This window comes from Erpetoichthys calabaricus, chromosome 14 (assembly GCF_900747795.2).
Source record: "Erpetoichthys calabaricus chromosome 14, fErpCal1.3, whole genome shotgun sequence".
NCBI lineage: Eukaryota > Metazoa > Chordata > Cladistia > Polypteriformes > Polypteridae > Erpetoichthys > Erpetoichthys calabaricus.
The window spans coordinates 110,331,050-110,357,417 of NC_041407.2; the positions used below are offsets into that span (position 1 = coordinate 110,331,050).

Genomic DNA, 26,368 nt, shown 5'->3' on the forward strand with positions numbered 1-26,368 from the left:
TCGTTTTGTAAAAGGGTCTCCACGTTTATTTTGACAGCGTTTGTAAATAACGAGCCACAGTTCACTGGACTGTGTGATGTGACTCTGAGCAGGAGGACAAGGAGGCGAACATCCTGACTGACATCCTTCTTGTAACGCATCACTTGGCTGATTATCCGTGAAAGACATTTCCCTAATCATGCACTTCTAATTAATTAAGCAATAATAACGCGATGTTAGATTTTGGAAGCTCTACATATACATCATTAATGCCAACTGTGCCATGAGACCAATAAACACATCCAATGCATAACATATAAGCATACATACACATCATTAATACCGTATCAGAATGGCAGGGTTGGATAACATGGACGTTATTAACCTAATTTAAAGCGACAGATCACAAATGATCAATACAATACCAGGGGATATTCGTAGTCGCTGAGCACAAGAGAAAAAAATCTTAACGAACTATCTCACAGGTAACAAAAGTGGCTTCCTTAATAAAGTCAGCTCCAAATACCTAAACATGTACTCTTGTCGCGTTTACGTTCTTCTTCAAACCGGAAGATCCGCCTTAGCCTCGCTTTCACCGTGAGCGTACCCATCCGAAGGCGCCCTATCTGTTCTTAGCGAGAACCTGACGTCACTCGAGGCGCAGGGTGAAAGGTCAAACGCGCCCTACGCACTTCCTTTATTGTCCGTGGCGGCCATCGAACAGCATCGGTGAGTGGAGTTTTCATGGATTGAATCGCCTTGCATCCTCTTCAAATGCACAGAAACGTCTAAGCGGTCCTACGGCAGACAGAAGTACATTCAATTGTAGTTTAAGCCTTTGATGATTTTTGCGAACCGTTGTTAATATGAGGAAAGATGGTGTCTTGAAGGGTTGACGTTGTGTGTACCCGCAGAAGATGAGGGAAAACATGGCCGCTCGTAAGCAGTTCGTGGATAAAGGCGTCTTTCTCAGTCCATACGAATGGCAGGTTTTGGGTTGAATAGCATTACGATGTGGTCGGCATAGCCGAGGTCTTCAATTGAAAAGAAAACTATAGTGTGCGCTGAGGTTTTTCTACCGGCATTGCCTGCAAAAGTAAAAGGAAGGGACTTGTAGACCGTGTCCCGTGAATTTCCTAAATGCACGCATTTTATTTTGGTGTGTCGCTACAGATAAAGCCGCATTTTATTAACCCCCCCGACCACTGTATCTTATAGGAAGGTTAGTGTTTTTGTTTTTCTTAAGGAAATTTATAGCAAAAATTAGATCGTGAATCCCGTTAGGCTTCTGTTTGCACGGAACATGCAGTCCAGACGGGTCCACGTTTGAAGTGGACGTCCTTTAGCCTTCCAATATGGGAGTAGGGGGATGAGAGATAAAGATGCAAACTAAACAATAAGGAACATGAAAAATACTGTTAAATCTTTTGAGACGACTTTGATCTAAACATTTTTTGTACTATACATGTTTTCTAGTTAATAATGGAATAATTAGGCGAAAATTGGTGAAGTAATGGACGTCGTTTTTAAGTTGTTGCCTCAGATGTTTGGTCCTGTCTCTGCCTATGTATTTTTTCTCTTGAGTTACCCCAGTGTTCTCCGTCATCCCTGAAGTCTTGCACCTCTTCTCTGCATGGTCAGCCTTCTCTGCACAGTTCTGTCCTGCACCTCCCCATCAAATCTTTTTCCTTCAAATCTTTTCTCCATCTCATCTTCAGTCTCCCACTTTGTTTCTCCATGTGCTACTATTTCTGTCAGTTTTTTCTGTATGTCTTCCTAACATGGCCATACCTCGTGAATCTACTTTTAGATTTCTACCCCATTTTTGTCTCATTTCTTCTTCTGTCCTTTTTGTAACTCCATATATCCATCTCAGCATTCTCATTTCTACTCTTTCCAACTCCTTAATCTCCTGCACTCCCTTTACTGCCCATGTCTCTGCTCCATACATTCTTGCCAGTCCTACATTGCCTTATAAACCATTCCTTTTTTGCCTTAATTTAGTCACACCGTACTTGTGACACTTATTCCAATTATTCCATCGCTGCTGCACTTGGTGGGTTATCTCTGCATCTAATTCTCCATCTGGGGCTACCACTGATCCTAGATATGGCCACCAAGGGGGCACACCAGCTTGACTTGGTGCCAGTCTCAAGCCCAAGTAAAGGCAGAAGTGTAATGTGAGAGAGCATCTGGCTGTCAGACTTTAGCCAATCGGCTTCAAAAACCCCAAGGACTTCCATGTTCTTTTGATTGGCCATTCTGCATTCCCTGTGTTCATATGCATTATTGTGCTTGGTAATAAGTCAATCAGTTGTAAAACTGCTCAAAAAAAGAAGTGACTTAAATGGAAACCATTTAGTTTTTTTAACCATCAAGAAATTACCAGTCTACTGAAATAGTGTTTTAATAAGTTCTCATTTGTAAAATTGAGTTGTTAAAATGTGCTGAGGTTTTGCTTCTAAACAGTGTGGAGTGTTTTCTGTTTATGTGCTGCTGCTACAAATTACCAAAGTATTCATAATGCTGTATAAATAACTGATGGCCCTTTCTGCTCTGGTTGATTTCATAAATTTAGCCCCTTCAGCCAGACATGGTAACCCGCTTCACCTGTTATTGATGGTTGTGGATCAGAGTATGGGGCCCATGATCTGTTTCTCCGTCCAAATTTTGTGACATCTTGAAAGAGTAGAAGTAACAATGCACCTTGGGTCTGTCGTTGCCTCTTTGTGTGCTTTCAAGACAAAAGCCATCAATAGAGTTTAAGGAGAAAATTAAATATTGAGAACATGGGGTCACGGTACCATTAAACTTAAGGTTCTCAGTAGGAATATTTACAGGTATCTTGTTATATTTGAATAAATGTTAAATATTTAGATGAACTTTACTTTGAGTAAACACGATTAAAATCAACATATTACTTCTATATGGGGCCAAATGTTTTAAGATATTATCGACTGGACATTTCTTTAAGGTACAGCAGGTTATAGGCCTTATCCATTATTATATTTATTTGCTTTGATTAACATTTTGAGCATGTTTTGCTGCTTTTTATTGTTTCATTTATGTGTTCTTTATTTTGAATTTTTGCAGCGATGGGCAAGTTTATGAAACCTGGGAAAGTGGTTATGGTCCTTGCAGGGCGTTATGCAGGACGCAAAGCTGTCATCGTAAAGGTAAAGGCTCAGCTTTCTTGTAAATTCACCCATCATATAAGGTATTTTGCATGTAGCCATGAAAGAAATTGGTCAACAGCTTCTTATATTTTCTTAAATCCACATCAACAAGTATTGTCTGTATATACAGTTTAAAAAGGGTGCAAGAGTATCGGTGTTATTTTATGTTTAAATTTAGTTTAAAAGGCTTAGGATAAAAAAGTTAGCATTAAGAAGAAATGATGAGGTGAGTGGGTGAAAAATCTTGGTATAGTAGAGAATTACAAGTAGCTGTAGATAGATAGATACTTTATTAATCCCAATGGGAAATTCACATAACTGTACACTCCAAAGAGGGGAGAACATACCCCCCAAAAGAGATTTTGAGAAAGAGACCAGCGTATTCCATGAGGAATCGTTGATTGTTGTTACATTGGCAGAGTATCTTGCTGTCAAGCCAGTGATGTTTTCTGATAATTTGAAGGTTTGTACTCTGAAGTTGGGGGGGGGGGGGGGGGGGGGGTGTGGTGTGTTTTTTTTGTTTTTTTTTTCCTCAAGAACTTAATGTATTTGGCTTGTGTTTACGTCATGTTTTCTTTGTACACGGGAGAATATTAGTCCAGTAAAAAGTCAGTGTTGTCTTGATGCGTGTTTTGTAAGGTGCCTGGCTCAAGTTGGGCACACTGTCATGTTTTTTTTTTTTTCTTTATTACTACTACTGCTAATACTGTGCACTTTAAAATGAGTACTCTTCTTACTTTGTTGTGTGCATTAATTACCCTGGGAGTGAATTATAAACAATACATCAGAAAATTGCTAAATAAAAAAAATAATTTTTCAGCATGTTTTTTTTTCCTTTTTTAGAATGTAGATGATGGCACATCTGACAGGCCTTACAGCCATGCACTTGTGGCTGGAATTGACCGCTACCCACGCAAAGTTACCACAAATATGGGCAAAAAGAAAATTGCAAAGCGATCCAAGATCAAGTCTTTTGTCAAGGTCTACAACTATAACCACCTGATGCCTACCCGGTCAGTAGCTGTTAGTTTTTTTTTTGTGTAGTTAAAAAGGTCATTTTAATTACAGTACAATTCCTGTTAACTGGCCCCCTTGGGACTGGACCCATGGCTGGTTGCCGTTTTGGCTGGTTAATCTGGCGCATACCTATTTTAATGTAGAAATATATTTCTAAGGTATGTACTGTACCTCTTCGACTTTCCTGAAGAAACCATATCCACAAGGCTTCATCCACAATTTCACACACAGGTTTTTTTCTTGTACAACGACTGGACAGTATGGTGTAACGGGTCCACAGCTCAGGTCAAAGAGGCCACTTTTTAAGTAATCGCCGCACTCGTGGCTTAGCGAGTATGTGTGGCTGATCAGTTCTCTGGGAATTCATGATGCGTGTGGGCGATCGTAGCTTAAGTGCACAGGTGAGGAGTCGTCCGCATCCATAATTGTTCCCGGGATCTGCTAATTGCGACGTCTGATTCACGTCCCCATGTTAATTAGAAGCACGAGGCGGCTAGGGGGAGAACAGGAAAGAACAGGAGAGAGAGAGAGAGAGCAGATTCAATGGAGCAAAGGCAGGCAGCTGGGAGGTGAACCCCTGCAGATGAGTGTTTGGCTGACACTCGGTGGGGCTGAAGAAAGCGGTAGCTCCAGATGAGCGATCATGGAGCTGGATTGACCGGTATTGAAGACAACTGGCCGTCAAAAGGCAGTGGCAGTCGTGGAGGCTCTGGGCTGGTTTAACCCCAGCGTGAGCGCCCTGGCTTCTGGGGTAAGAACCCAAGTCTCGGTCCGGATGGAGCCCGACATGGCCAGAGATCGTAGGGCTACCGGACCAGTGTGGAAGGCAGCTGCACCTGCAGGTAGGGCGACTCCCCTGTTGCGAAGCCCGATGGGAGAAGCAGGGGAGCCGCCAGGTAGAAAGGAGGCACAATGGAAAATTCATAAAGGAATATGTAAACGGAAATCACTCTGAAAGTAGGAGCCCTCTCACCTTTGAGGAAAGAAGTGCATACTTATAAAGAACTCTGGATTAAAAAAAATATATATTTTAACAGGCTGGTTAATGCGAGGCCAGTTAAGAGGGATTGTACTGTCATATATATTAGACCTCTGATTTGGGCTTTGGTGGGAGAGTTCAGTGTGCTGCATATTCTCTCTGAGATTCCACCACATAACTGATCTATCAGTTTATAAATGCATGAAATAATTTAGTCCTACAAGACTGGCAGCTAAGTTGCCCCATCATGGCATTGAGGTTTTTTTTTTTTTTTTGTGGAAATGTTTAACTTGCCAGAGTAGCCTGACTTTATAGGTGCCCCATCATAATTCAGCTTAATCTTTTGGAGGAAATTCAGTGTGCACTGGCTAGAAATTTCAACAGAATAGTATTCATTGTTTATTACCTGGAATTTTTATTATATGAAATTTGTGCAAAAAATCTTAGAACATATGTAGTACTGTTATGACATTGTAAGACAACTAGTTTATAAATTGATTACTATGCTACTTTTCGGCCCTCTTTGTAGAGTTGTAGGCTGAAGAGGGATTCATGTTAATAAATGCAGGTGTACACTGTTCTGTTTTATGGTATACTTTATGAAAGTTTCATTGTAAAATGTTCTGTTGATGTAATTAAGTCCTGAATTGATTACTGATTGGCAATTCTGACACTTAAGGTTTTGTTAAAGCGTTGCTCTTATGGTACTGTATTTATTAGTATCAGTTGAATGACATGCAAGGACAATAAATGTTTTTGTTTTTTTTCCCTGCCAACTTTTACGAGTTTTTTTTTTTTTTATGTTTAAATTTTAAAGTTGTTTTCTTTTTTAGATACTCTGTTGATATTCCATTGGACAAAACCATTGTCAACAAGGATGTATTCAGAGATCCTGCCCTGAAACGCAAAGCCAGGCGGGAGGCAAAGGTTAAGTTTGAAGAGAGGTAAGATAACATCGCACATAACTACTATCACTTGTTTCTGTAGCACATTTTAATAGAAATCTGCGGTGGGCTGGTGCCCTGCCCAGGGTTTGTTTCCTGCCTTGCGCCCTGTGTTGGCCGGGATTGGCTCCAGCAGACCCCCGTGACCCTGTGTTAGGATATAGAGGGGTGGATAATGACTGACTGACTGGTTTAGTGAAAGGCGCTATATAAAGTTAGGATATAGCGGGTTGAATAAGGATGGCTGGATGGATTTTCGTAGAAATCCTGTAGATTAAAGTGCTTTATGACAAAGAAAACTTTGAGTAAATGAGATACTGAAATTCATAAATAAGAATAAATGAATACACACAATGTAGATATACAAGTATTACAGTAGACAAAGTCCTCATAGATTTGTTTTTAAATCTGATGTGTGATGCTGTGGTCAGATGTCCAGGGAGGTCAGAAGAAAAACAAAACTCAAAAAATCTGTCGGGATGTTTTCCAAAAGTAAAGGACTGTCAAGCCCTGCCTGAGCATGTGCTTCGGTTGTTCCTATTGGTTTTTAAACTTTGTCCTAGAATATATGATCTTGTCAAGTATCCACTTTAAATTCTAACTTAACAAATGATCCCCTTGGGATTAATAAAGTATCTATCGATCTACTAGATAGTGAAAGGCACTGTATATCTCTATCTATTATATAGTGCCTTTCACTCGTATCTTTCGATAGCTCAGTACTTTAATCAAGTGGTGGAGGAGCAAAACCCCACCACAAATACTGCAAAAGAGACCAGAGGAGAATAGATTAATGACTGCAAGTCCATAAAGCAGCTGATATTTCTACGCATATGTAATTAATTAATAATAAAATTAAAATGCAGCTTTGAAAAAGCCAAATTAAAGTGCATTTTGGGAGCTATATATATATATATATATATACAGTGATCCCTCGCTATATCGCGCTTCGCCTTTCGCGGCTTCACTCCATCGCGGATTTTATATGTAAGCATATTTAAATATATATCGCGGATTTTTCGCTGCTTCGCGGGTTTCTGCGGACAATAGGTCTTTTAATTTCTGGTACATGCTTCCTCAGTTGGTTTGCCCAGTTGATTTCATACAAGGGACGCTATTGGCAGATGGCTGAAAAGCTATCCAGCTAACTTTCTCTCTCTCTCTCTCTTGCGCTGACGTAGGGGGGTGTGAGCAGGGGGGCTGTGTGCAGCTGCTTCCTGAAGGACAGGCTGCACGGAGCTTCGCATACTTAAAAGCTCAAAGGGCACGTATTGATTTTTTTTATCTGTCTCTCGCTATCTCTCTCTCTCTCTCTCTCTCTCTCTCTCTTCCTGCTCCTGACAGAGGGGGTGTGAGCTGCCGCCTTCAACAGCTTTGTACCGGCGGTGCTTCGCATACTTAAAAGCCGTATTGATTTTTTTTTTGACTGCTTGCTTTGCACTCCTTTGAAAAGGAAGATATGTTTGCATTCTTTTAATTGTGAGACAGAACTGTCATCTCTGTCTTGTCATGGAGCACAGTTTAAACTTTTGAAAAAGAGACAAATGTTTGTTTGCAGTGTTTGAATAACGTTCCTGTCTCTCTACAACCTCCTGTGTTTCTGCGCAAATCTGTGACCCAAGCATGACATTCTAAAAATAACCATATAAACATATGGTTTCTACTTCGCGGATTTTCCTACTTCGCGGGTGGCTCTGGAACGCAACCCCCGCGATGGAGGAGGGATTACTGTATATATATATATATATATATATATATATTTCAGTGTTAGTAGCCTGGTGTATCTCTGTCTGTAAAGTGCACATCTAGTGAGGGTGTCTACAGAAAGCGCCTGTGTATCCCGTTGGTGTTGGGTGTTTTGGTCGAGATTAGTGGCTCTTGGAAACAACGCTCCCATGTATTGTACGTGCTTTTGAAGAAGACGGGGAAATTTGTGTTGGATTTGTAGATTTTGCAGGAGCTTCTCAGTATTTAAATCGGACTTGGGTACATTTTCATTCAGTAGAAGTTGAGCAGTTTTATAGTTTTGATTTTAAAGTGTTCTGCTGTATTCCGCCCACATAAATCACATTAAGAAACTTTTCTTACTTTCACCTCCATAACATATCCTGTGTTCGCTCCTTCCTTTCCTTCTCTAATGCTGAGAAACTTGTCCATGCTTTTATCACATCCCACATCGATTATTGTAATTCCCTACTGGCAGGTGCTCCTTCTAATCTTATATCACAGCTCCAGCTTATTCAAAACTCAGCTGTAAGAGTCCTTACTCGAACCAGCAGCAGCGAGCACATCACACCCATCCTGCTCCATCTTCACTGGCTCCCTGTGTCCTACAGAATCGAATATAAAATCCTACTAATAACCTACAAAGCCTTAAATAACCTCACACCAAACTACATCAGTGACCTTCTCTATCACTATGTGCCTGCCCGCCCACTAAGGTCCTCTGATTCTGGTAATCTTGTTGTGCCCCTCACTAATCTACACTCCATGGGTGACAGCAGGGCCTTCAGCTGTATAGCGCCCAGACTCTGGAATGACCTACCGAAATTAATCAGGTCAGCTGACTCCATGAATTCTTTTAAAAAACAACTCAAAACTCGTCTGTTCAGGAAGGCTGTTAGCTCTACTTGACTTCATTACCTTTCTCTCAGTTTACGTCTCTGTCAAGATGCTCATGTGACCTGTGTGTGTGCGAGACCATCAATTATGATGTCTGTTTTTTTTTTTTTTTTCAGAAGTTACTGTCTTAATCTTCTTTGTTTATCTGGTTTGTACAATGCTATATACTGTATATTCTGCTGTTCTTTATTATATTCTGTAAGTGCCTTGAGCATGGGAAAGGCGCTATATAAATAAAATGTATTATTATTATTATTATTAAGCTAATTGCTCGGATGTATTGTTTGCCTCTTGACATTATTCTGTATTCTTCACAGGTACAAGACTGGCAAGAATAAGTGGTTCTTCCAAAAGCTCAGATTCTAAGTTGTTTCCGCATTATTGTAAAAATAAATGTATAAACACCACTCTGAAATGTTTGTTTTCTATAACTGTGTCAAAAATGAGTTTTTATTCCATATTTTCAAAATTTGCATTTGTTATGCAGTAGCTTTTTTTTGTCAATTTTATATTTATGTATAATTCAAATTATACACTTAAAAGTTGAAGTAGTCCTCCCTTTCTTTTACTGAACCTGGCTGGGGCTGAAGCAGAAATGGGTGCTCAGCTGTGAAACTGATTTATTTTACAGTAACTATTTTTCCAAACGTCAGTTGTAGCACTAGGGTGTTGTACTGTTAGCCATTATGAGTGTAGAGAACAGCCAAGCAAAGTGACCCCTTTATTGGCTAACTAAGAAGAATGTCAGTTGTGAGTCTGAGCACCGCTGCAGCTTACAGTCTAAAAATACCCCGAAAATGGGGTCGACATTCTGCCTGTAATGTGGCGGGGGGCCTTCAGGTGTCCTGCCTGAGAGGTAGGTAGTAGTAGAGGGGCCTGCAAGTGTCCAGAGGTGATTAGGTAGCATGAAGCAGGGCTCCCCAAACTCGGTCAGCTTCTGGTTTGAATTGGTCTCCTGGGCTCATTAAGTGAACTGTTTATTTCCCAAGGTCTGTGTTTTGGGAAAAATAAAGGAATTGGAAAACTAAGATTGGTTAAAAAATATATTTATTAAAATGTACCAAGCAGTTATATGGGAATAATAATGTATTTTTTCTTTTTAACAATATTTTCATTCTACTTTCCCAGGTGTTCTAGTAGTTTAATTGATCCATTATTTACTAATTATTGGGTCTGATGCCACAGTAGTTTTAGGCTTTGATTTTTCCGTGTTGTTTGCCTGCGTGTCTGCTCTGCTCGTTTTTAATTGTCATTATTAAGATACAATGAAGGGGGAAAACTGTACAGAGAAAAGGCAAAAAATAATGAAACCAACAAAAAGAGAGTTAAGCATTTAAATCTAGAGCAAAAGCAGAAATATTTCTAAATGTAAAAATCACGCTGCTGTGCTTTTCTGAATGTAGAATAAAAAAAATACCAGCTAATTAAATTTGATCAGCGTTATCAGGTGTCACCGATTATGAGTCGGGTTGGAACAAAAACCTGCAGCCACAGGGGGGTCCCCAGGATGGAGTTTGGGGAGCACTGGCATCAATGCTCCTGATATTTAACACACACGGGCCGTTCTTTCTCCCCCACTGTGACGAGGAGAGGCCTTGCTGTCAGGCACTCGATTTGGTCACTTGACCTGACAAACCTCTCCTTTTGGTTTGCTTTCTGCACTCGGCACGGGGTATCGACTCGAGTTTGTGTATTGGGTGTCCTGAGGGGGCCTACCTGAGCAAAGACGATCCAGTTATGTGTGTCAAGTGTTTGCATCCTTCTGTCCATCCCAGTTCAGGAAAATGGGAAGCTGGGCCTACTCCATCAAGTAGCAACCCAGTGCAAGTTTGGACTCCTTGCAGCGCTCACACTTTTAAGATGAATTTTACTAAATCTAACATCTATTGGCTCACACCTTGTACTTGATATTTTTAGATGTTCTGTGGTAGCTCAGGCTTTTCATGTTTACCACATATTTTGTGCTAATACATCAGTTTGGAGCTATAGAAGACAATCTGGGTTTTAAGTTGTTGTTGTTACCATTTGTCAGTTTTATCTCTAAAAAATAAATGAGGACGGACGGACATCTCCGGTGGCAAGACAAGCTCTTCATTTCATGGATGTCAGTTCCTTCAGGTTAGGATTTCATGAAATGTCAGCGCTACTCCAGTATGGTGATTTTTAAAACTGCACTCCTGAATGTGTGATGTAAACAGATGAGAGATGCACAGCCGATGACAAGGAGATGCTTTTCTGGTCTTCAGTCCTGCTGTAGCTTCATAGTCCTTGGTGATTGTCCATTTTATTACACCCATCAACCTACTAGGTGGTTGGATACCCACTTGGCCTCCAAACTGTCTGCCTGCTTGGTGGTGGACACCGGGCTTTAACAGTATGGCACCTTGTTACGTAGATGTGCACCCTCCACTTGGCCTTGTCTGGTTGATGGACACCACATTAATACATTTAATGACCAGTGCCAGCACTTCACATTTCTTGTATCAGGAAGGACCACAATGTTTTTTGTTTTTTTAATTGCAGGTCAAGTACACTCCTGCTCCACAATGCCACTCTGTGTGTTTGCCATGCCATGAAAATGCCTCACTGGGCACCGTTGGTCCATGTAGTGCTGTTCGTGTTCTCGCTGTGCTGTTGCCTTCAAAGCCTCGTGAAGCTTTAGCCACCTGTCCATTTTATTTAAACACGGGTATCCACACTTCCCTGTGCACTCATGAGGGGGCCAGAGTTAAAGGGTAAGACCCGAAAATCATCAGCCCAGGTGAAGTGAGTGTACTTGTTCCATGCCATCAGGTCCACAGAATCGAACCATTTACACGTTCAGCCATTTTGCCTTTATGATGCCTCCCTGAGACGAGCTGGCCACTCGGTGTGGCTAACCGTTAAGTTGGATCAGAAAACGGTGTGTATGTATAATATATATATTGATTGGGGGGGGGGGGGGGGGGAATGTTAACTTCCCCCCAGGTACAAATAAAGTCCAGTTTCTAAGAAGGTGTCTGCATGCTCAGCTTAGCGGACTTTTCCGATGGCTTCTCAATCTTTTCCTCACGGAGTGCGTAATAATATAAAACCAGCGGCTTGGTGTCCTGTCCCGGGTTGGTTCTTGCCCTGCGCCCGATGCTTCCTTCCCCGCGACCCTGCCCCGGTCAAGCGGCTTCAGAAGATGGATAAATACGCGACCCGTTCCAGTTAAGCCTGTGCCGACGGCACCCGCTGTTAATCGTCCCGTTTTAGGAAGCCGCCTGACGTTCTGCTGGGTCCGTTCGCTCCGGATTTAGAGGCGCCGAATGTGAAGTGCCAGACCGCATACTGAAGTCCAAGTTGCGTTAAGTGGGCCGCGATAAACGGCTGCGCACGGGCGTTTTCGACGAGTAGCGAATGCCTTGCGACAAGGCCGCGTCCCTTGTCATGTGCTTACATGTCGAGTGTCAGGGCCAATCCGGCTCGAGGCCCTGCGCGGCGCTATACGCCGATCCCCGGCCGGGCTGCTCATCCTTACCACGTGGCCGGTGTTGTCCTCCCGTGGGTTCTCGCGAGACTGCCGGTCCTGCGGGAGTCCTTATTAGAGCAGCCCGGGCAGCTCCGGCGGCACTTGCTCGTAATCTCATGTGAGGGCCGTTAGCTGAGCTCACCTGCCTAGGCTGGCCGAGTTCACCGATGGCCGCGCTGACGCTGACCTGCAACGGGAGGCTCAGGAGATTCCTCAGAGAGCAGAAACTCTGCCCGATCTGCGACCAGTTCGTCTTCGAAAGTGACTTCATTGAGGTGACGGAGGCCGGGAAGAGGTCGATAAGCACGGGCGGGACGACAGTCATCACGGTGGGGATCATTTCTTCCGATTCCAGCCTCCCGCTGCCAGACGCCATGCTCGTGGCCACGTACACCAAGGAGAGCAATTGGGCCGTGGGAAGGGGGGGGATAACCGAGGCGGATGAGGGGGGTCGGGGGCGGCAGGAAGGTGCTGGTCCCACGGTGCCCGATGGCATGAGGCTCAAGAGCCTGCTGGCCCTGGAGGCTGTCAAGCTGTCCGTCCTGAGCACCGAGTGGCAGCAGCTCAAAGTGGAGCTTCCCAACAAGCTGGAGTACCGCCTGCAGCTGCTGGTGCCCGAGGGGCTGGAGAAGCTGGTGTTCAACATGTGGGTGGCACTGCTCAACAGGTTGAGTGATGCAAACCCCTTGGAGCAAAAGAAGGTGGTGAGCCCCCCAGAAGACATGGTGAATGCCCACGAGAACGTGATCCTGGAGAGCAAATTCGCAGAGGTCAATGAGGACGGGCAAACGTCCAGCATCCGTGCCAGCCTGCCAGTGGTCAGTGTGCTCGTGGTGTCGACCAATCCGTTCTTATCCATGCCTGACCTCATGCTGGTGGGCCTGCCCACAAACGGGCGACAAGATCGAGAAGAGTCGGAGAGCCAGTGCCACCAGTGGGAGGACAGGAGTCGCTACATGGGCACCGAGCTGAGCAGGTGCCTGCCCTTCAGCGAAATGAAACTGAGCGTCTACAGTGAGGAGCGGCAGCAGCTCAAGGTGGCGCTCTCCACCGGTCAGGTGCACTACCTGCGGCTCCTGGCCGCCCCACACCGACGGGAGCTCCTCTTTGGCCAGTGGATCCAGGTGGTCAACAAACTCAACGAGGTGGCACCTCCTGAGGAGGAGGAGGAGGAAGAAGAGGAGGAGGAAGACAAAGAGAAGGAGGAGGAGGAGGAGGAGGAGGAGATGGCGGCAGAACCGCGCGAAGAGGAGGAGGAGGTGATGGCGGTGCCTCCTGTGATACGAAGGGAGAGCAAAGAGATGGAGCTCCTCGGCAGGGAAGAGGAAGAGCAAAGGGAGGAGGCTGCTGCAGCGTCACAAGAAGAAGCTGCACAGTCACAGCCGGCGAATGTCCAGGCGAGGCGAGAACTTCCCCAGCTCCCACCAGATGCCAAAAAAGGTGCAGGCAAAAAAGGATTCGGCGAACGTGGCGGGACATCCAGTCAGGACAAGAAGAAGAAAACGACCCGCCTCAGTGTCTTCAAAAAGAAGAAGTAAGAATGAGAACCCCGGGGAGGGGCCTCCCGGACCAAGGTGGGCCACCCGAGCAGCTGGACGTTGGCGGCTCTCCACACCTTGTGACTTCCGGCCCCTTGTGGCAGGTCTGTGACGCCTGCCCTGGTGGTCCAGCAGAACATGCAGGGTGGCAGAGCTAGAAGTGGAGCCCCCTATTGGCCCCCTGCAGTCAGTGTCTCTTTCAGCTCAGGCGGCACCTCCGACAGCTTTATTAGAACAAGGCGCTATATAGACAGCCTGTGATTAAAGGGGCCAAGATGAGGGCCGAGGACCCTGCCCTGCCTCCGTCATAATGAATGGGGGGGGTCACTGAGAGTCGGCCGTGTGGCAGTCAAGGAGTGCGCCCCCTACAGGGACAGTTCAGGACTGCAGCAGGAGGCTTTGCATAGAAAGCGAGACGGCACATTAGAGGTGGGTGGCATTGTCTGTGATGAATAAGAAATAATAGAAATGAAAAATACAATAATAATAATAATAATAATAACAAATCAAGAAATAAAGACGCCCAAGAGCCCACCCCCTTCTATTTGTATTCAGCTGGACAGGCGGCATTAGGTGGGCAACCAGGCCTCCCCATGTTAAAGCTCAGCCAAATAAATAAATAGAACTGGAACACAAAAGCAAGATTTGGGCGTTTTTGAGAACTGCTCTGCGCTTGCCCTCCGTGAAGAGCGAAAAGTCGCAGTTGGCGTAAGCCCACCTAACGGGGCGTTCAGAAGGAATGGAAGGATTTAGGGCCTCACAAGCAGGAATGTTTGAAATGTTCAGACGTGTGCGTCGGTTTAAATGGTTCAATAATCTCGATTGTCACAGTCGCTGTGCCATTTGTCACCCGCTAATGGGGGCGTCCACAGGGGGCTTTTAGTAACCTCGGATTCATAATCCCTGACCTTGAAATTCTCTCAAATGTTTGAAATTTGTCACTTTGGCTCTTAGTGGACGAGGACCACCGGTGAAGAATCCAAATACCCAAAATGTGATCAGCAACCCCGAAATGAGCGATGCCCATTTTAATGAAGCCTCATATCCCCGGGGTCCGCCGATACCCAACGTCAAGTCCTTCTGATCATAAGAGGCCACAAGATGTGTTTTTTTTTTTTTTGTGTGTGGTGGTCAAGAATACAAAGGGACCCCAGAGAAGCTGGACGTCTTGCCTAACCGGACGTGCAGACGAATTCAGTGGTCTTTCCACTTGGGGGGTCTTCTCGTTCCGGTGAGTCAGCAGGCACTGAACTTCATTTCATTCATTCGCAGGAACGCAGTGAGACGGCTTCTCGTGTTTCATTCAAAGATCCTCAACGGCCGCTGGTCACTAGGAGGTCAAGGAGAGAGCGCCCCCTAGCAGCTGGAGGCGCACATAAAGCAAAGCAAATTAGCGGTGGGCTTCAATGGCCGGGAAAAGAGAGAATGAAATTCAAATGGTAACAGTAAAAGAAATAAAGATGTCCGACATCTCAACCCCTCTGCTGGTATTCAGCCATCGACAAACGAGGGAACCAATCAGGGTGGGCCGTTAGCTTTAAAAGGCAATCGGCTCTCACAGCATTCAACTTCGGCTCAATGAACGCATAAAAAAGGAAATGAATAAATTCTAACACGATCAAGAAATCTATTGATGCTTCAAGAGAACAAATCCAAATCACGCCGACCCCCCAAAAGCAGACCGCCAGTGTGGTGACCCCTTCAGGCTCCCTGTTTTGTGTCTCTGAGCCGTGTGGCCCCCTAGTGGCTCACATGTTGAATTTCAAGCCTTTGTGGGTTCAGTTTGTTCAAAACATTGTGACCTGTAGGGGGGGCGCATGCACCTTAATACCCTAGGGCACCAAGAGAGGGCATGCTGGGGTTGTGCCAGAGCATAACCTGGCCAGGACCCCCTCACATTATGCAAAGCCCCTCCTCCCCCTTAAAGAACTTTGTCACTGTCCGTCAGGCTCATTGTGGTGGCCTCCTTGGTGACGTTGTGACACTTCACACATTTGCTGAGCCCAGTCGTGCCCGGGTTGCCAGTCCACCGTATGGCATTTGCTGCGTACACACTTATTAGGCAGATCCAAAACTCAATCCAAGATGTCCTTTTACATCAAACCTGAATGTTTAACAAAGGACAACCGAGGTGACGATTACCACAGAATTACGAGGGTGACGACTTCTTACGTAACCCGATTACAAATCTTTATTTTTTTCCCCACTCACTCGTTTATTCTCGAGTTTTATGGTAAGTGTAACAAATAATAAACATAAAACGACAGAAACCAAAACCCTCAGTGAGCTGTGTAGCCGCCCTTCTTCTCAATAACCGCCACGAGCCCCCCAACCACAGGGTCGGCTGGGACCTTCACTGCCTCACCAGGGCTGTTTAAGGAGGTCTGCAAGTTCTCCACAGGATTTGAGTCAGGTGACGAAGGTGGGGGGGGGGACGCCAGGTCATTATTCAGTCAGCCAAGCAGTGCCACTGATGGAGCGTCACATGTCGTGCACAAAGGTCACGTCCATCTCATGTGCCACTGCTTGAAGAAATGGCCAGTAGCTTGATGGGTTGATTTTTCAGCCCATCTTCAACCTGGAAGGATCCAGATAGGTCATCCTTAGCGAGAGCAGCCCACACCAGTAGGCCCTGTACCCATTAGTGACCACCCGCAGGCCCATCAGGAGTCTCTCTCAGTTTATTAAAGCGTTTGCCACGACCACAGTGAGCACCGACACACCTCTGGGAGACGAGGCTAAGGATTTCTACACAAGCTTCATTTGGGCAGCAGGAGAAGCACTTGGCAATGAGGCAGCGTTTACTTGGTGAGGGGAGCCTTCAGGAGGGCAGAACACCAGGATGGCGGCAGGTCCAGTTCAGCTCGCACCAGCATTGATGGTAAAAGTGAATCGTCCACCATTGTCCCTGTGCCTAAGAAAGCAAGTCCAGCCTGTCCGCACGACTCTCGACCCGTCCCACTGACGCCCATACGCTCTTCACTGCCCTAACTACTGATGCCATCACGGGTCACACGTCATCTGCTCCAGCAGATCCACAGAGGATGCCATCACCTCGAACCTTCGGACCCACCTGGGCAACAGGATGAGGAATTCCATGCGAATGCCATTTACACACCGTAGTTTGGCATTTAACACCATAAACCCCACCAGGCTCTGGACCCCACGACTGAACACTTCACGGGGTCCGAACGTCTTCACGGGAAGATCCCAGGTGGATTTAATTGGGTGGGCACTCCTCATCAACCCTCACCTTCAACACGGGGGGCTCCATGGGGCTGTGTGCCGAGTCCTCTGCTGCACCAGCTTCATGGTGGCACGTCACGGTTGAGTTTGCTGAAGACACAGCTGTGGTGGTCCTCATCTCCACCAACAATGAACAGGCTTACCTGGACGAGGCTGGTGGGCACACTGGTGTCACAACATGCAGCCCACTCCCGAATGTCAAGCTGATTGATTGTGGAGGAAACATCAGAGGGGCGACTGCCCCCTCAGTATGGCGAGGGTGGGGGGCTTCAGAGAGGAGCTGACCGCTGGCACCGTACCCCCCATTTACATTGGGTTTTAAGTGCCCGCCATTCTGCGCTCTGTTGCTTTTCTCTTTTCTGAGCTCTTAAGTGTGTATAACGTGTGTTTTACCAAATTCAGATAAAGGACTCGTATTTATTAAACACTCCCTTGTTGATCTTCAGAGTTTGCAGTTTTTTCCAGACATGTCCCACTGGGGGGTCCACTTGATGATAACTCCTCACACGGCAAAACACACCTGAGCACCCCTGGGAACCTTCAGCCACCAAAACACGTCACCCAAAGGTGATTCCATACCTACTGCATGGCCCCCCCACCATAAGACCACCATGTCAGTCAGTCAGCTAATAATGCGGAATTATGGACCCCCAGAGCTCCATCCACTCCACTGAGGGGCTTGTCGCCCATGTTGATACGCCTGGTGGCACCATGGTTAAGTTTAGGGCTGGGGGAGGAGTTATCTGACCATGTGACAAAAAGCTGCCATCCAATTGGCTGTCCAGCAGAGCTCCTGAAGCGCAGCGCCGTGGGGGTCTGCAGCTGGACTCACCTCGAATTACGTGTTTCCGTGTCCTCTCTTTGTCCAGAGTGTGGTGGTGCATTGCAAAATGAAAGAAAAAAGTAGGATGAGAACTCCTGGGGCAGGTCACACCACGCGGACCTCTCCAGGTCCAGACGTCTACTGCAGCCCTGAAGGTGACTGAGCCACCTGTCCTCACAACGGAGGGCCAAATCTCTTAGAGGGTCCTAGCCAGCCCTGGGTCTCCTCCACTGTTATGTCCCCACACTCAGCTGCCAATGGGACAATCTGGCCATGAAGGTGGTGGTCTTATAGAGCCCTGGCCAAAAGTTCTGAGAATGACCCGAGTGTTGGTGTTCACAGAGTCTGCTGCTTTGGTGTCTTTAGTTCTTTGTGTTCAGATGTTTCTCTGGTCCACTGAAGTAGAATGACAAGCAGATCAGAAGATTGGCTGACAATGACATGAAGTTTCTGTGGCACAGAGTCCATATCTGCAGTGTTGGCCCTTCTTTCTTTATCAAGACCCCTGCAATTCACCCTGGCAGGCTGGCAATCAACTTCTGGGCCCAATCCTGAGTGATGGCAGCTGCCTGTTCTTACAGAATCAGAATTGGTGGCTTTTTGTTTGCCCACCCGCCTCTTGAGAATTGAACACAAATTCTCAATGGGATTAAAAGTTTGGGGAGTTCCTGGCCATGGACCCCACAGAAACTTCATGTCATCGTCAATCAAAGCCTTTGAATCTTCTGATCTGCTTGTCATTCTACTTCAGTGGACGAGAGGAACATCTGACACAAAGATCTAAAGACACCAAAGCAGCAGACATTGTTGTGAACACCAACACTCGGGTCCTTCTCAGAATGTTTGGCCACGACTGTCCCTCCCATCTCCATGCAGGAAAAAACAATTCTTCAATGGGATTGAGGACAGGAGGGCACGGTGGGTGGTGGGAATAACAGCATCATTCTGCGGTGGGCTGCAGCCATTCTGTGACCTGCCAGGAATGATGACGGGCCGCATTGTCCCATCCTGTAACAAAGATTGTTAAATGTCGCCTCTCTTGTTCTCTTTCTGCTGGGCGCCTTCCATGCAGTGACACGGCCGATGGCAGATGAGTGCTGCTGCAGTCCCTCACCGGCTATCGCCACACACGCATGGTGACGTTAGACCCCAAATGGCCCAGAACATCTGCAGTTGTCCTGGTGCCACTCACATTCCTTCCACAATGACATCTTTTTACCAGGTTGGAACTGGACTAATGTGCCGTCCACTGCTGTGGTGCACGCGTGAAGGAACGGGGACACAAGTCTGGAAACAATTGCACTAAACTGTTAAATATTGCTGTTAAGGAGGACCCCCCCCCCCCAGAGCCCCCGGAGTCGCCTCTCGTTTCAATATGTCCATTTTCTATCCAGACTGACTGAGTACATGAAGCCCTTAGGCCAGGGAAATACATAAAATATGTAGGGTGCTCCAGATCTAATTATTCACTTCTCATTCCGCTGTAACTTATTAAGTTTATTACTTAGAGAATTCACAGCACCTGCCCTGCACAGAGATATCACTTAAATTTCTTCTTGTTGCCGATAGATGGCAGCACCTGCCCTGCATTCCAGAATGGCGGGGAGACGGTTGTCAGTCGAACAGTCGCACAATTAGATCTGGACCACCCTGTACTGAAAATGAACAAAATGATAAGCTCGTTAAGAAAAGTCCAGCATTAAAAATTGAAGAAGACCTATCCCACCTGAGGACCGGCTGTGCCCCTCCTATAAACTACTTGTTATTTATAGGAACACATTTAACGCTTTTAAATCACAGAGACACCCAAGAGCCGTTAACGATATTAAACTGATAGAAAGCGTTGTGCTGTTTGACTTTGTTTGTCTTCTTTATGTCATTTTTTGGCCAATTGCGCTCCGTCTGATTACAAATGCAGAATGACGTAACAATCGGGCGCGCGCGGGAACTCGGGGAACTGGTTTGGAAGACGCGCGCGTCAGACTGGCGATGCCCAGTGCTTGTGTGCGCGCGTGCATGTGTTTGTTCGCGTGCTCGCGCGCGCGTGCGTCTGCGTTCACACCCTTTACAGCTGAAAGGTGAACTGGCTCAGGGCTGGAAGCGCTAAAGTGCAGCGGCTTACTTACCAGTGGCAGCCATTAAATTAGAATCTCGTCACTAGCGCCCCCGCGTGTCTACAAGCGGCCACATCTCAAAGCCTCACCCGACTCCAATATCATCCACCCGCACACGCGGTTCTCGCGAGCCCCCGTTGTCCCGTGCAGCCTTATAACCCCGCCCTCTCTGTCCTCCTCCACACTTGCCCCCAATCGCATGTGCTTAATGGACCAGATACCCTCTGAGTGCCCGGTTCTAACGGTCAGTAACACGCGGCTCGGTCTCACGGCGGCCGCCTTCAAACTTACCTGCAACGGGCTGCTCAGGAAGTTCCTCCGGCGGCAGCGTCTCTGCCCGATCTGCGACCAGTTCATCTTTGAGAGCAGCTTCGTGGAGTTCGCCGAGAGCAGCCAGGTGTCCAGGCTTTTGGACCGGCGCACGGTGATCACGGTGGGCATCACCTCTTCGGACCCGAGTTCGCCTCTGCCGGACACCCTGCTGCTCGGGAGCTACAAGGTGAAAGAGCTGCTGCAGCGCCACCCTGCGGACGGTCCGGCGGCATGGCGGCAGAGCCCTCCGGCCGGCATGCGGCTCAATAAGCTGCTGGCCCTGGAGTCGGTCAAGCTGTACGTGGTGAGCGCCGAGTGGCAGCAGCTGCGGGTGGAGGTCTTGAACGGGCCGGTGTACCACCTGCAGCTGCTGGCGCCCGAGGGGCTGGAGAGGCTGGTGTTCAGCATGTGGGTGGAGCTGCTGAGGCGGCTCTGTGACGGGACCCCCGAGGGGCAAAAGAGGGCGGCGCGCCCCCTAGAGGACACGGGGCCAGCCCAGGACAACGTCATCCTGGAGAGCAAATTCGCGGAGGTCAACGAGGACGGCCAGACGAGCAGCATCTACGCCGGGCTGGCAGTGGTCAGCGTGACCATTGTGTCCTCAGAGACGCTGCCCGATTTAATGTTCCTGGGAAGACCTCTGCACGAAACGAAGGGAGAGACGGGGGGGTGGCCAGAGCCGAGGTGTGCCAGCCTGCAGGGCACGGAGCTGACCAGGTGCCTTCCCCTAAAGGACCTGAAGCTCAGCGTCCACTCTGAGGAGATGCAGCTGCTGAAGGTGGAGCTCTACACCGGCCTGGTCCACTACCTGAAGCTGCTGGCTCCCCCCGGCCGGGACGAGGCTGTTTTCAAGCAGTGGGTTCAGCTGGTCAACAGACTGAAAGAGATGACCACCAGCGAGGAAGGGGAAATGGAAGAAGGGGTCGTCACCTTAGCAGAGAGTCCACCGGAGCACGAACTGGACAATGAGACCCTCCACGCATTCTGCGACAATGTCGTCTTCGAGAGCGACTTCAGAGAAGTGTCCGAGGACGGCCAGGAGCTCAGCCCGGGGGCGGCAGGAGCGTCGCCATTGACCATCCTCATCTCGTCCACCAATCCCTTCCTACCACTGCCGGACTTGATGCTTGTGGGCATTGCCCGGGGCGACAGCGGCCAGTCAGGCCCACCTGAAGAGCATGGGTGCAGGTGCCACTTACAGCTGACCAAGCACCTGAGCCTCAGTGACGTCACACTGACTGTCCACAGCGAGGGGCAGCAGCTGCTGAGAATCGAGCTGACCCCACAGCAGGTCCACTACATGAAGCTGCTGGCCCCCGCTAAACTGGAGAAGGTCATCTTCGAGCAGTGGGTCCAACTCGTGAAGAATCTCGAGGGGGGAAACACGCGCGTGGAAAAGGAACAACGAGAAGTGGAGGGGAGTTTAATGGAGAGACCACCGGGCTACGCCGTCGAGATGGACACCCTCCACGCCTTCTGCCAGAACGCCCTCATTGAGAGCAACTTCGCCGAGGTGACCGAAGACGGCTGCGCACGCCACTTAGATGCGGGGGTCCCGCAGGTCAGGGTCCTCATCACCAGCAGCAGCCCACTGCGCAGGATGCCCGACCTCATGCTGGTTGGAGTGCCTAAGGATGGACAAGAAGGTGACCGACACCCCAAGGAAGCCCCCCATGAGACCGCCAGGCTCACCCGATGCCTGCCCCTGAGCGAAGTGCAGCTGAGCGTGCGCAGTGTGGAGCGGCGGCTGCTGCGAGTGGAGCTCAGAAACGGGCCCGTGTACCACCTGCGCCTCCTGGCGGCCCCCGAGCTCGAGACCGGCCTGTTCCACCACTGGGTCCAAGTGGTCAAGAAGCTGAGTCACAATAGGAAGCAAACGGGCGATGGGACCTGGCGACTCCACGCAGGACACTGAAGCTGAGTGGCTCAGGGCAGCAGACAGAAATGGGGTGCAAACCGCAGACGGAGCCCCGCCCACCAAAAAGACGCTTTATACAGAGGGACCTCCTCGTGTTTTATGAACGGTCAAACCCCAAAATTTATGATGGCCTGGGGGGCTGGAAGGGGATGGAGGATGGTGGGGACAACACAGTGGTAGAAGTGCTGGCACCTGTGACAAATAAAGAAGACAAACCAAAAAAAAAAAAACTGTCATTGTGTTTATTTATAAACAAGTAAGCGGGGGATTTGGAAAACTCTTAATTGTTACGAAAGGCGCTATACAAAGTTGGGGGTACATAAGAGAAGGTCTGAACCTCAGTGTGTCGTGACGTGCTGAAGGTGACTAAGTGAACAGGGCGATGTGGACAGGAGGTGACTGAGGGGCATGAGGTGGGTGGGCAACAGGACAAACAGATGAAAGGCACTATATAATAGCTAGATACGCATTTAGTGGAGACATGTAAAGATTTAAAAGGTTCATAGGCTCGGCGTTATATAATAGACAGGTAGGAATGGTGCTATACTGTATAATATGCCGAAACCTGGGAAAGGTGAAAGACGATATATAAGGGGCATATTAAAAGTGCTAATGACTGAAAATATATGGATATGAAAGGCGCTATATAAAAGTTAGAAAGATATGAAAAGATGGAAAGACGTTATAACAGATTTAGTAAAGGTGCTAAGTGGAGATGTGAAAGGCGCTAATGCAGCATTATATGATAGACAAACAGACATGCAAGGCACTATATAACAGATAGAGCACGCTATAAAATAAGTAGATCGATTCTGCCTTTCTTATCAATTTTACTGTACAGAGTGGCTTACCTATTATAAGGTGACTTGTCTGTTTATCATATAGCGCCTTCCATCTACTTGTATCTACAAATCTGATACGTCACCTTTCATCTCTCGTTTAGTGCTTTTTGTATCTATGTAGCTATCCTTGTATATAGCGTCTTTCACATCTGTACAGTCCCTTTCATACAGTATCTATCTCTGTATTTATTATATAGTGCCTTCCATCTAATTGTATCTAATAATCTGATATGTCACCTTTCATATCAATTATATTTTATTACAGCGCTTTTCATATCTATCTTTTCATATAGTGACTTTCATGTCTATTATAAGGTGCCTTTCATCTACTTGTATCTAAGTATCTGGTACGTCACGTTTCATATCAGTTACTGCTTTGATATCAATCCTTCTGTCATATAGCGCCTTTCATGTCTCTCCATCTTTCTGTCTGTTTTAGGTAGGGCCTTATCTATCTATCTATCTATCTATCTATCTATCTATCTATCTATCTAGCGCCTTTATAAAGAGACCCCCAGCTGTCCAAACTCCACACTTTTTGACATGCGGGCCTCTATGAGACCACGTAGCGCCCCCACCTGTAGTCCGTTATAATTTCGATTGGGGTGGTCGTCGTCCGTTACTGATTGTCCTTGATGATATAATAATAATTAATTACATTTATATAGCGCTTTTCGATATAACCCCCCCTAAGTCCGGCACTGGGCCCCCGGGCGACGACGATCTTCTCCGCCGGGTTTCCCACGACGCCCACCAGTGTTGCTAAGAACGCAGCGGCCCAGCGGTGGCGCCCCCTGTTGTGCGGGTCGAGTCAACGCGAGAGCACAGCTGCGTTGCCATGGCTACTGTAGCCGTTATCAGCCCCGGCAGCCCGGATGGAGGGTCACTTGAGCCCAGTGCAGGTAACGGAGCGGACATGAGCAGGCCTTGTCTTCAGCGTGTCCTGATCTCCAAAGTCCGCGGTGTGTTGAAGATGTCCAAGATCACCGCTCTGAAGCTGACCACTGACGGCAAGTTCAGGAGGTTCCTCAGGGAGCAGCGGCTCCGCCCGTTCTGTGACTTTATTTTCGAGAGCGACTTCTTAGAGATCACCGAAACCGGCCAGCTGTCCAGCATTCTCGGGAGGCTGCAGGTGGTCACGGTGGGCATCGCTTCCTCAGAGCCGGCGTTTCCTCTGCTGAACGCCATGCTCATCGCCAGGGCTGCCGTGGAAAAAGACGAGTATGACGACGAGGAAGAGGAGGAGGAGGAGGAGGAGGAGGATGAATGGCGGCGCAAGAACAGAGACCGCCGGACGGCGCGCATGGAGCTGCGGAGGCTCATCCCGCTGGAGGCGGTCAGTCTGTCCGTCCTGAAGGAGGAGCAGCAGCAGCTGCGGGTGGAGCTCGTCACCGGGCGCGTGTACTACCTGCAGCTGCTGGCGCCCACCGGCCTCGAGAAGCTCGTCTTTGACCTGTGGATCTCGTTCATCAAGAAGCTGGAGATGCCGAAGGTGGCCGACGAAACCCTGGGAGAGATCGGCCGCCTGGCCGTCCGGTGCAGCGAGGACGATCAGAAGACCCTGCACGCCTTCTGCGGGAACGTCATCCTCGAGAACAACTTCGTGGAGGTCACCCGAAGCGGCCACTTCCACTCTCAGGCCGGCCTCTCGGTGGTCACCCTTCTGGTGGCTTCCACCAATCCGTTCCTGCGCATGCCCGATAAGCTGCTCGTGGGCAGACCCGTGCCCAGGGTCTTGGGGGCGAAAGAGGACGGGCATCTGCATCGTGGACTGCGGCACCTGCAGTCCAAGTGCTCCACCGGTAAGGGGGGCTGGCACCACTTCACCGAGATCACCCGCTGCCTGTCCCTCCGAGACGTCAAGCTGACGGTCCACAGCGAGGCGCTCCGACTCCTCCGCCTGGAGCTCCGCGCCGGCCCCGTCTACTACTTGCGGCTTCTGGTGGCCCCGGGCGCGGCCAAGGACGCGTTCGACCTGTGGGTGAAGCTGGCCGTCAAACTCCGGGAGATGAGCCCCGAGGAGGAGAAGGCGAGACCCTGCGGGCAGAGCCTGGCCGAGAGGCTGCTGAGTTTGGACCTGGAGGACCCCCTGCACTCGCTCTGCGACAACGCCCTCCTAGAGAGCGACTTCGCCGAGGTCTGCGAGGACGGCAACGCGCTGACCACCCGAGCTGGGGTTCCGCAACTCACCGTCCTCGTCACCTCTAGCAACCCCTTCGTGCGGGTGCCCGACCTCATCCTCGTGGGCATCCCTTACGATAGGCACCTGACCACTCTGACCATGAAGAAGAAGAAGATCGGCCACGCGACGTGCCCGGGTAGGAAGAGGTGCAAGCACTGGAACATGGAGCTGACCAGGCGACTGCCCCTGAGCGAGGTCAGGCTGGCCGTGCACAGCGAGGAGCGCCAGCAGCTCAAAGTGGAGCTCCGCACCGGGCACACGCACCACCTGCGGCTGCTGGCGGCGGCCGGGAACGAGAAGGCTGTGTTCGAGCAGTGGGTCAGGCTGGTGTCCCGGCTCGGGGAAGGTGGGACGGCGCAGGAGCCCGAAGATGACGAGTCGGTCTGCACCGAGGAGCCGGAGGATAAACCCGTGTCTGAGGTGGAGCCTGAAGTGGACGTGGTGGAGGTGGAGGTGGAGGTGGAGCTGGAGATGGAGCCGGGGGTGCGGGACGAGTGGGCGGAAGAGCAGGAGGAGCTGCCACCTCGGGGTCCGCGGGTGGTCCGAGCCCACGAGGACGTGGACAGACACCTGGACAAGAAGAAAGGCCTGCACATCAAACTGGACGGCCTGCTGGAGCGGGTGGACTTGGCGTGTGACCTCGCACTGAATGCCCTCGGTTAGGGGGGCCCGCGGTGGTGTTGGGGTCCTCAGCTGCTCTGCTTGATTGACAGCCGATGGGCTTTTGTTTTTATCCATTCGGGAATTTTCAGCATTCCCTCCAAGGGATGTCCGACTGACTTGGAAATGGACGGCGCATCGGCTTGTGCTTTTAGGACGGAAGAATTGAGGGAAACCATTCAGTCCATCAGGTTTGTGTGTTTAGTCAGCTGGGGGCTCAAGAGCCGAGGAGCAGGTGCCCCCCCCCCCGATGGCCCCGTCTTGTATTATATTTGTGATTGCCTTGTATAGAGATTGTTGTGAAAGGCGCTATATAAAATAAAATGTGAGTGGAGAAGACCTCCTTGTGTGAAGAAAATGGGGGTCTTATGTCCGGGAAGAGGCGCTAAATAAGATGAAGGCTGCTGTGTGTCCTGTGATGAGGACGATGGCGAGAAAGAGAAGTCAGTTAAGATGTCACAGCTGAGGGGTCTGACGAGTGACCACAGGCTGGGACTTCATGGGCTTGTCTACCCCCATCTGG

At 48.6% G+C, this 26,368-nt stretch overlaps 4 protein-coding genes across 4 annotated transcripts; all 4 read left to right on the forward strand.

The window, feature by feature from the left end:
- The first annotated feature begins 615 nt into the window (after positions 1-615).
- On the forward strand, positions 616-9,124 carry rpl27 (ribosomal protein L27). Its single transcript, XM_028819786.2, has 5 exons — positions 616-708; positions 3,073-3,155; positions 3,999-4,168; positions 5,985-6,095; positions 9,035-9,124. The coding sequence occupies exons 2-5, from the start codon at positions 3,075-3,077 to the stop codon at positions 9,081-9,083; spliced, it is 411 nt and encodes a 136-aa protein (XP_028675619.1). The 5' UTR covers positions 616-708; positions 3,073-3,074; the 3' UTR covers positions 9,084-9,124.
- Positions 9,125-12,272: 3,148 nt separating this feature from the next.
- Positions 12,273-13,748, forward strand: LOC127530140 (uncharacterized). Its single transcript, XM_051936220.1, has one exon. It carries the CDS (start codon positions 12,378-12,380, stop codon positions 13,746-13,748), a length of 1,371 nt encoding a protein of 456 aa, XP_051792180.1. The 5' UTR covers positions 12,273-12,377.
- Positions 13,749-20,058: 6,310 nt separating this feature from the next.
- LOC114664668 (uncharacterized) lies at positions 20,059-22,535 on the forward strand. Its single transcript, XM_028818863.2, has one exon. The coding sequence runs from the start codon at positions 20,131-20,133 to the stop codon at positions 22,156-22,158; it is 2,028 nt and encodes a 675-aa protein (XP_028674696.2). The 5' UTR covers positions 20,059-20,130; the 3' UTR covers positions 22,159-22,535.
- Positions 22,536-23,779: 1,244 nt separating this feature from the next.
- On the forward strand, positions 23,780-25,848 carry LOC127525864 (uncharacterized). Its single transcript, XM_051918883.1, has one exon. It carries the CDS (start codon positions 23,842-23,844, stop codon positions 25,846-25,848), a length of 2,007 nt encoding a protein of 668 aa, XP_051774843.1. The 5' UTR covers positions 23,780-23,841.
- The last annotated feature ends 520 nt before the right edge of the window (positions 25,849-26,368 follow it).

What these genes read in the sequence shown, in the direction of transcription:
- rpl27 (XM_028819786.2), top strand. Translation starts at nt 3,075, where the DNA reads ATGGGCAAGTTTATGAAACCTGGGAAAGTGGTTATGGTCCTTGCAGGG. An exon ending in GCAAAGCTGTCATCGTAAAG is followed by an intron (nt 3,156 to 3,998) that starts GTAAAGGCTCAG and finishes TTCCTTTTTTAG; the next exon opens with AATGTAGATGATGGCACATC. An exon ending in AAGGTTAAGTTTGAAGAGAG is followed by an intron (nt 6,096 to 9,034) that starts GTAAGATAACAT and finishes TATTCTTCACAG; the next exon opens with GTACAAGACTGGCAAGAATA.
- LOC127530140 (XM_051936220.1), top strand. Translation starts at nt 12,378, where the DNA reads ATGGCCGCGCTGACGCTGACCTGCAACGGGAGGCTCAGGAGATTCCTC.
- LOC114664668 (XM_028818863.2), top strand. Translation starts at nt 20,131, where the DNA reads ATGTGCTTAATGGACCAGATACCCTCTGAGTGCCCGGTTCTAACGGTC.
- LOC127525864 (XM_051918883.1), top strand. Translation starts at nt 23,842, where the DNA reads ATGGCTACTGTAGCCGTTATCAGCCCCGGCAGCCCGGATGGAGGGTCA.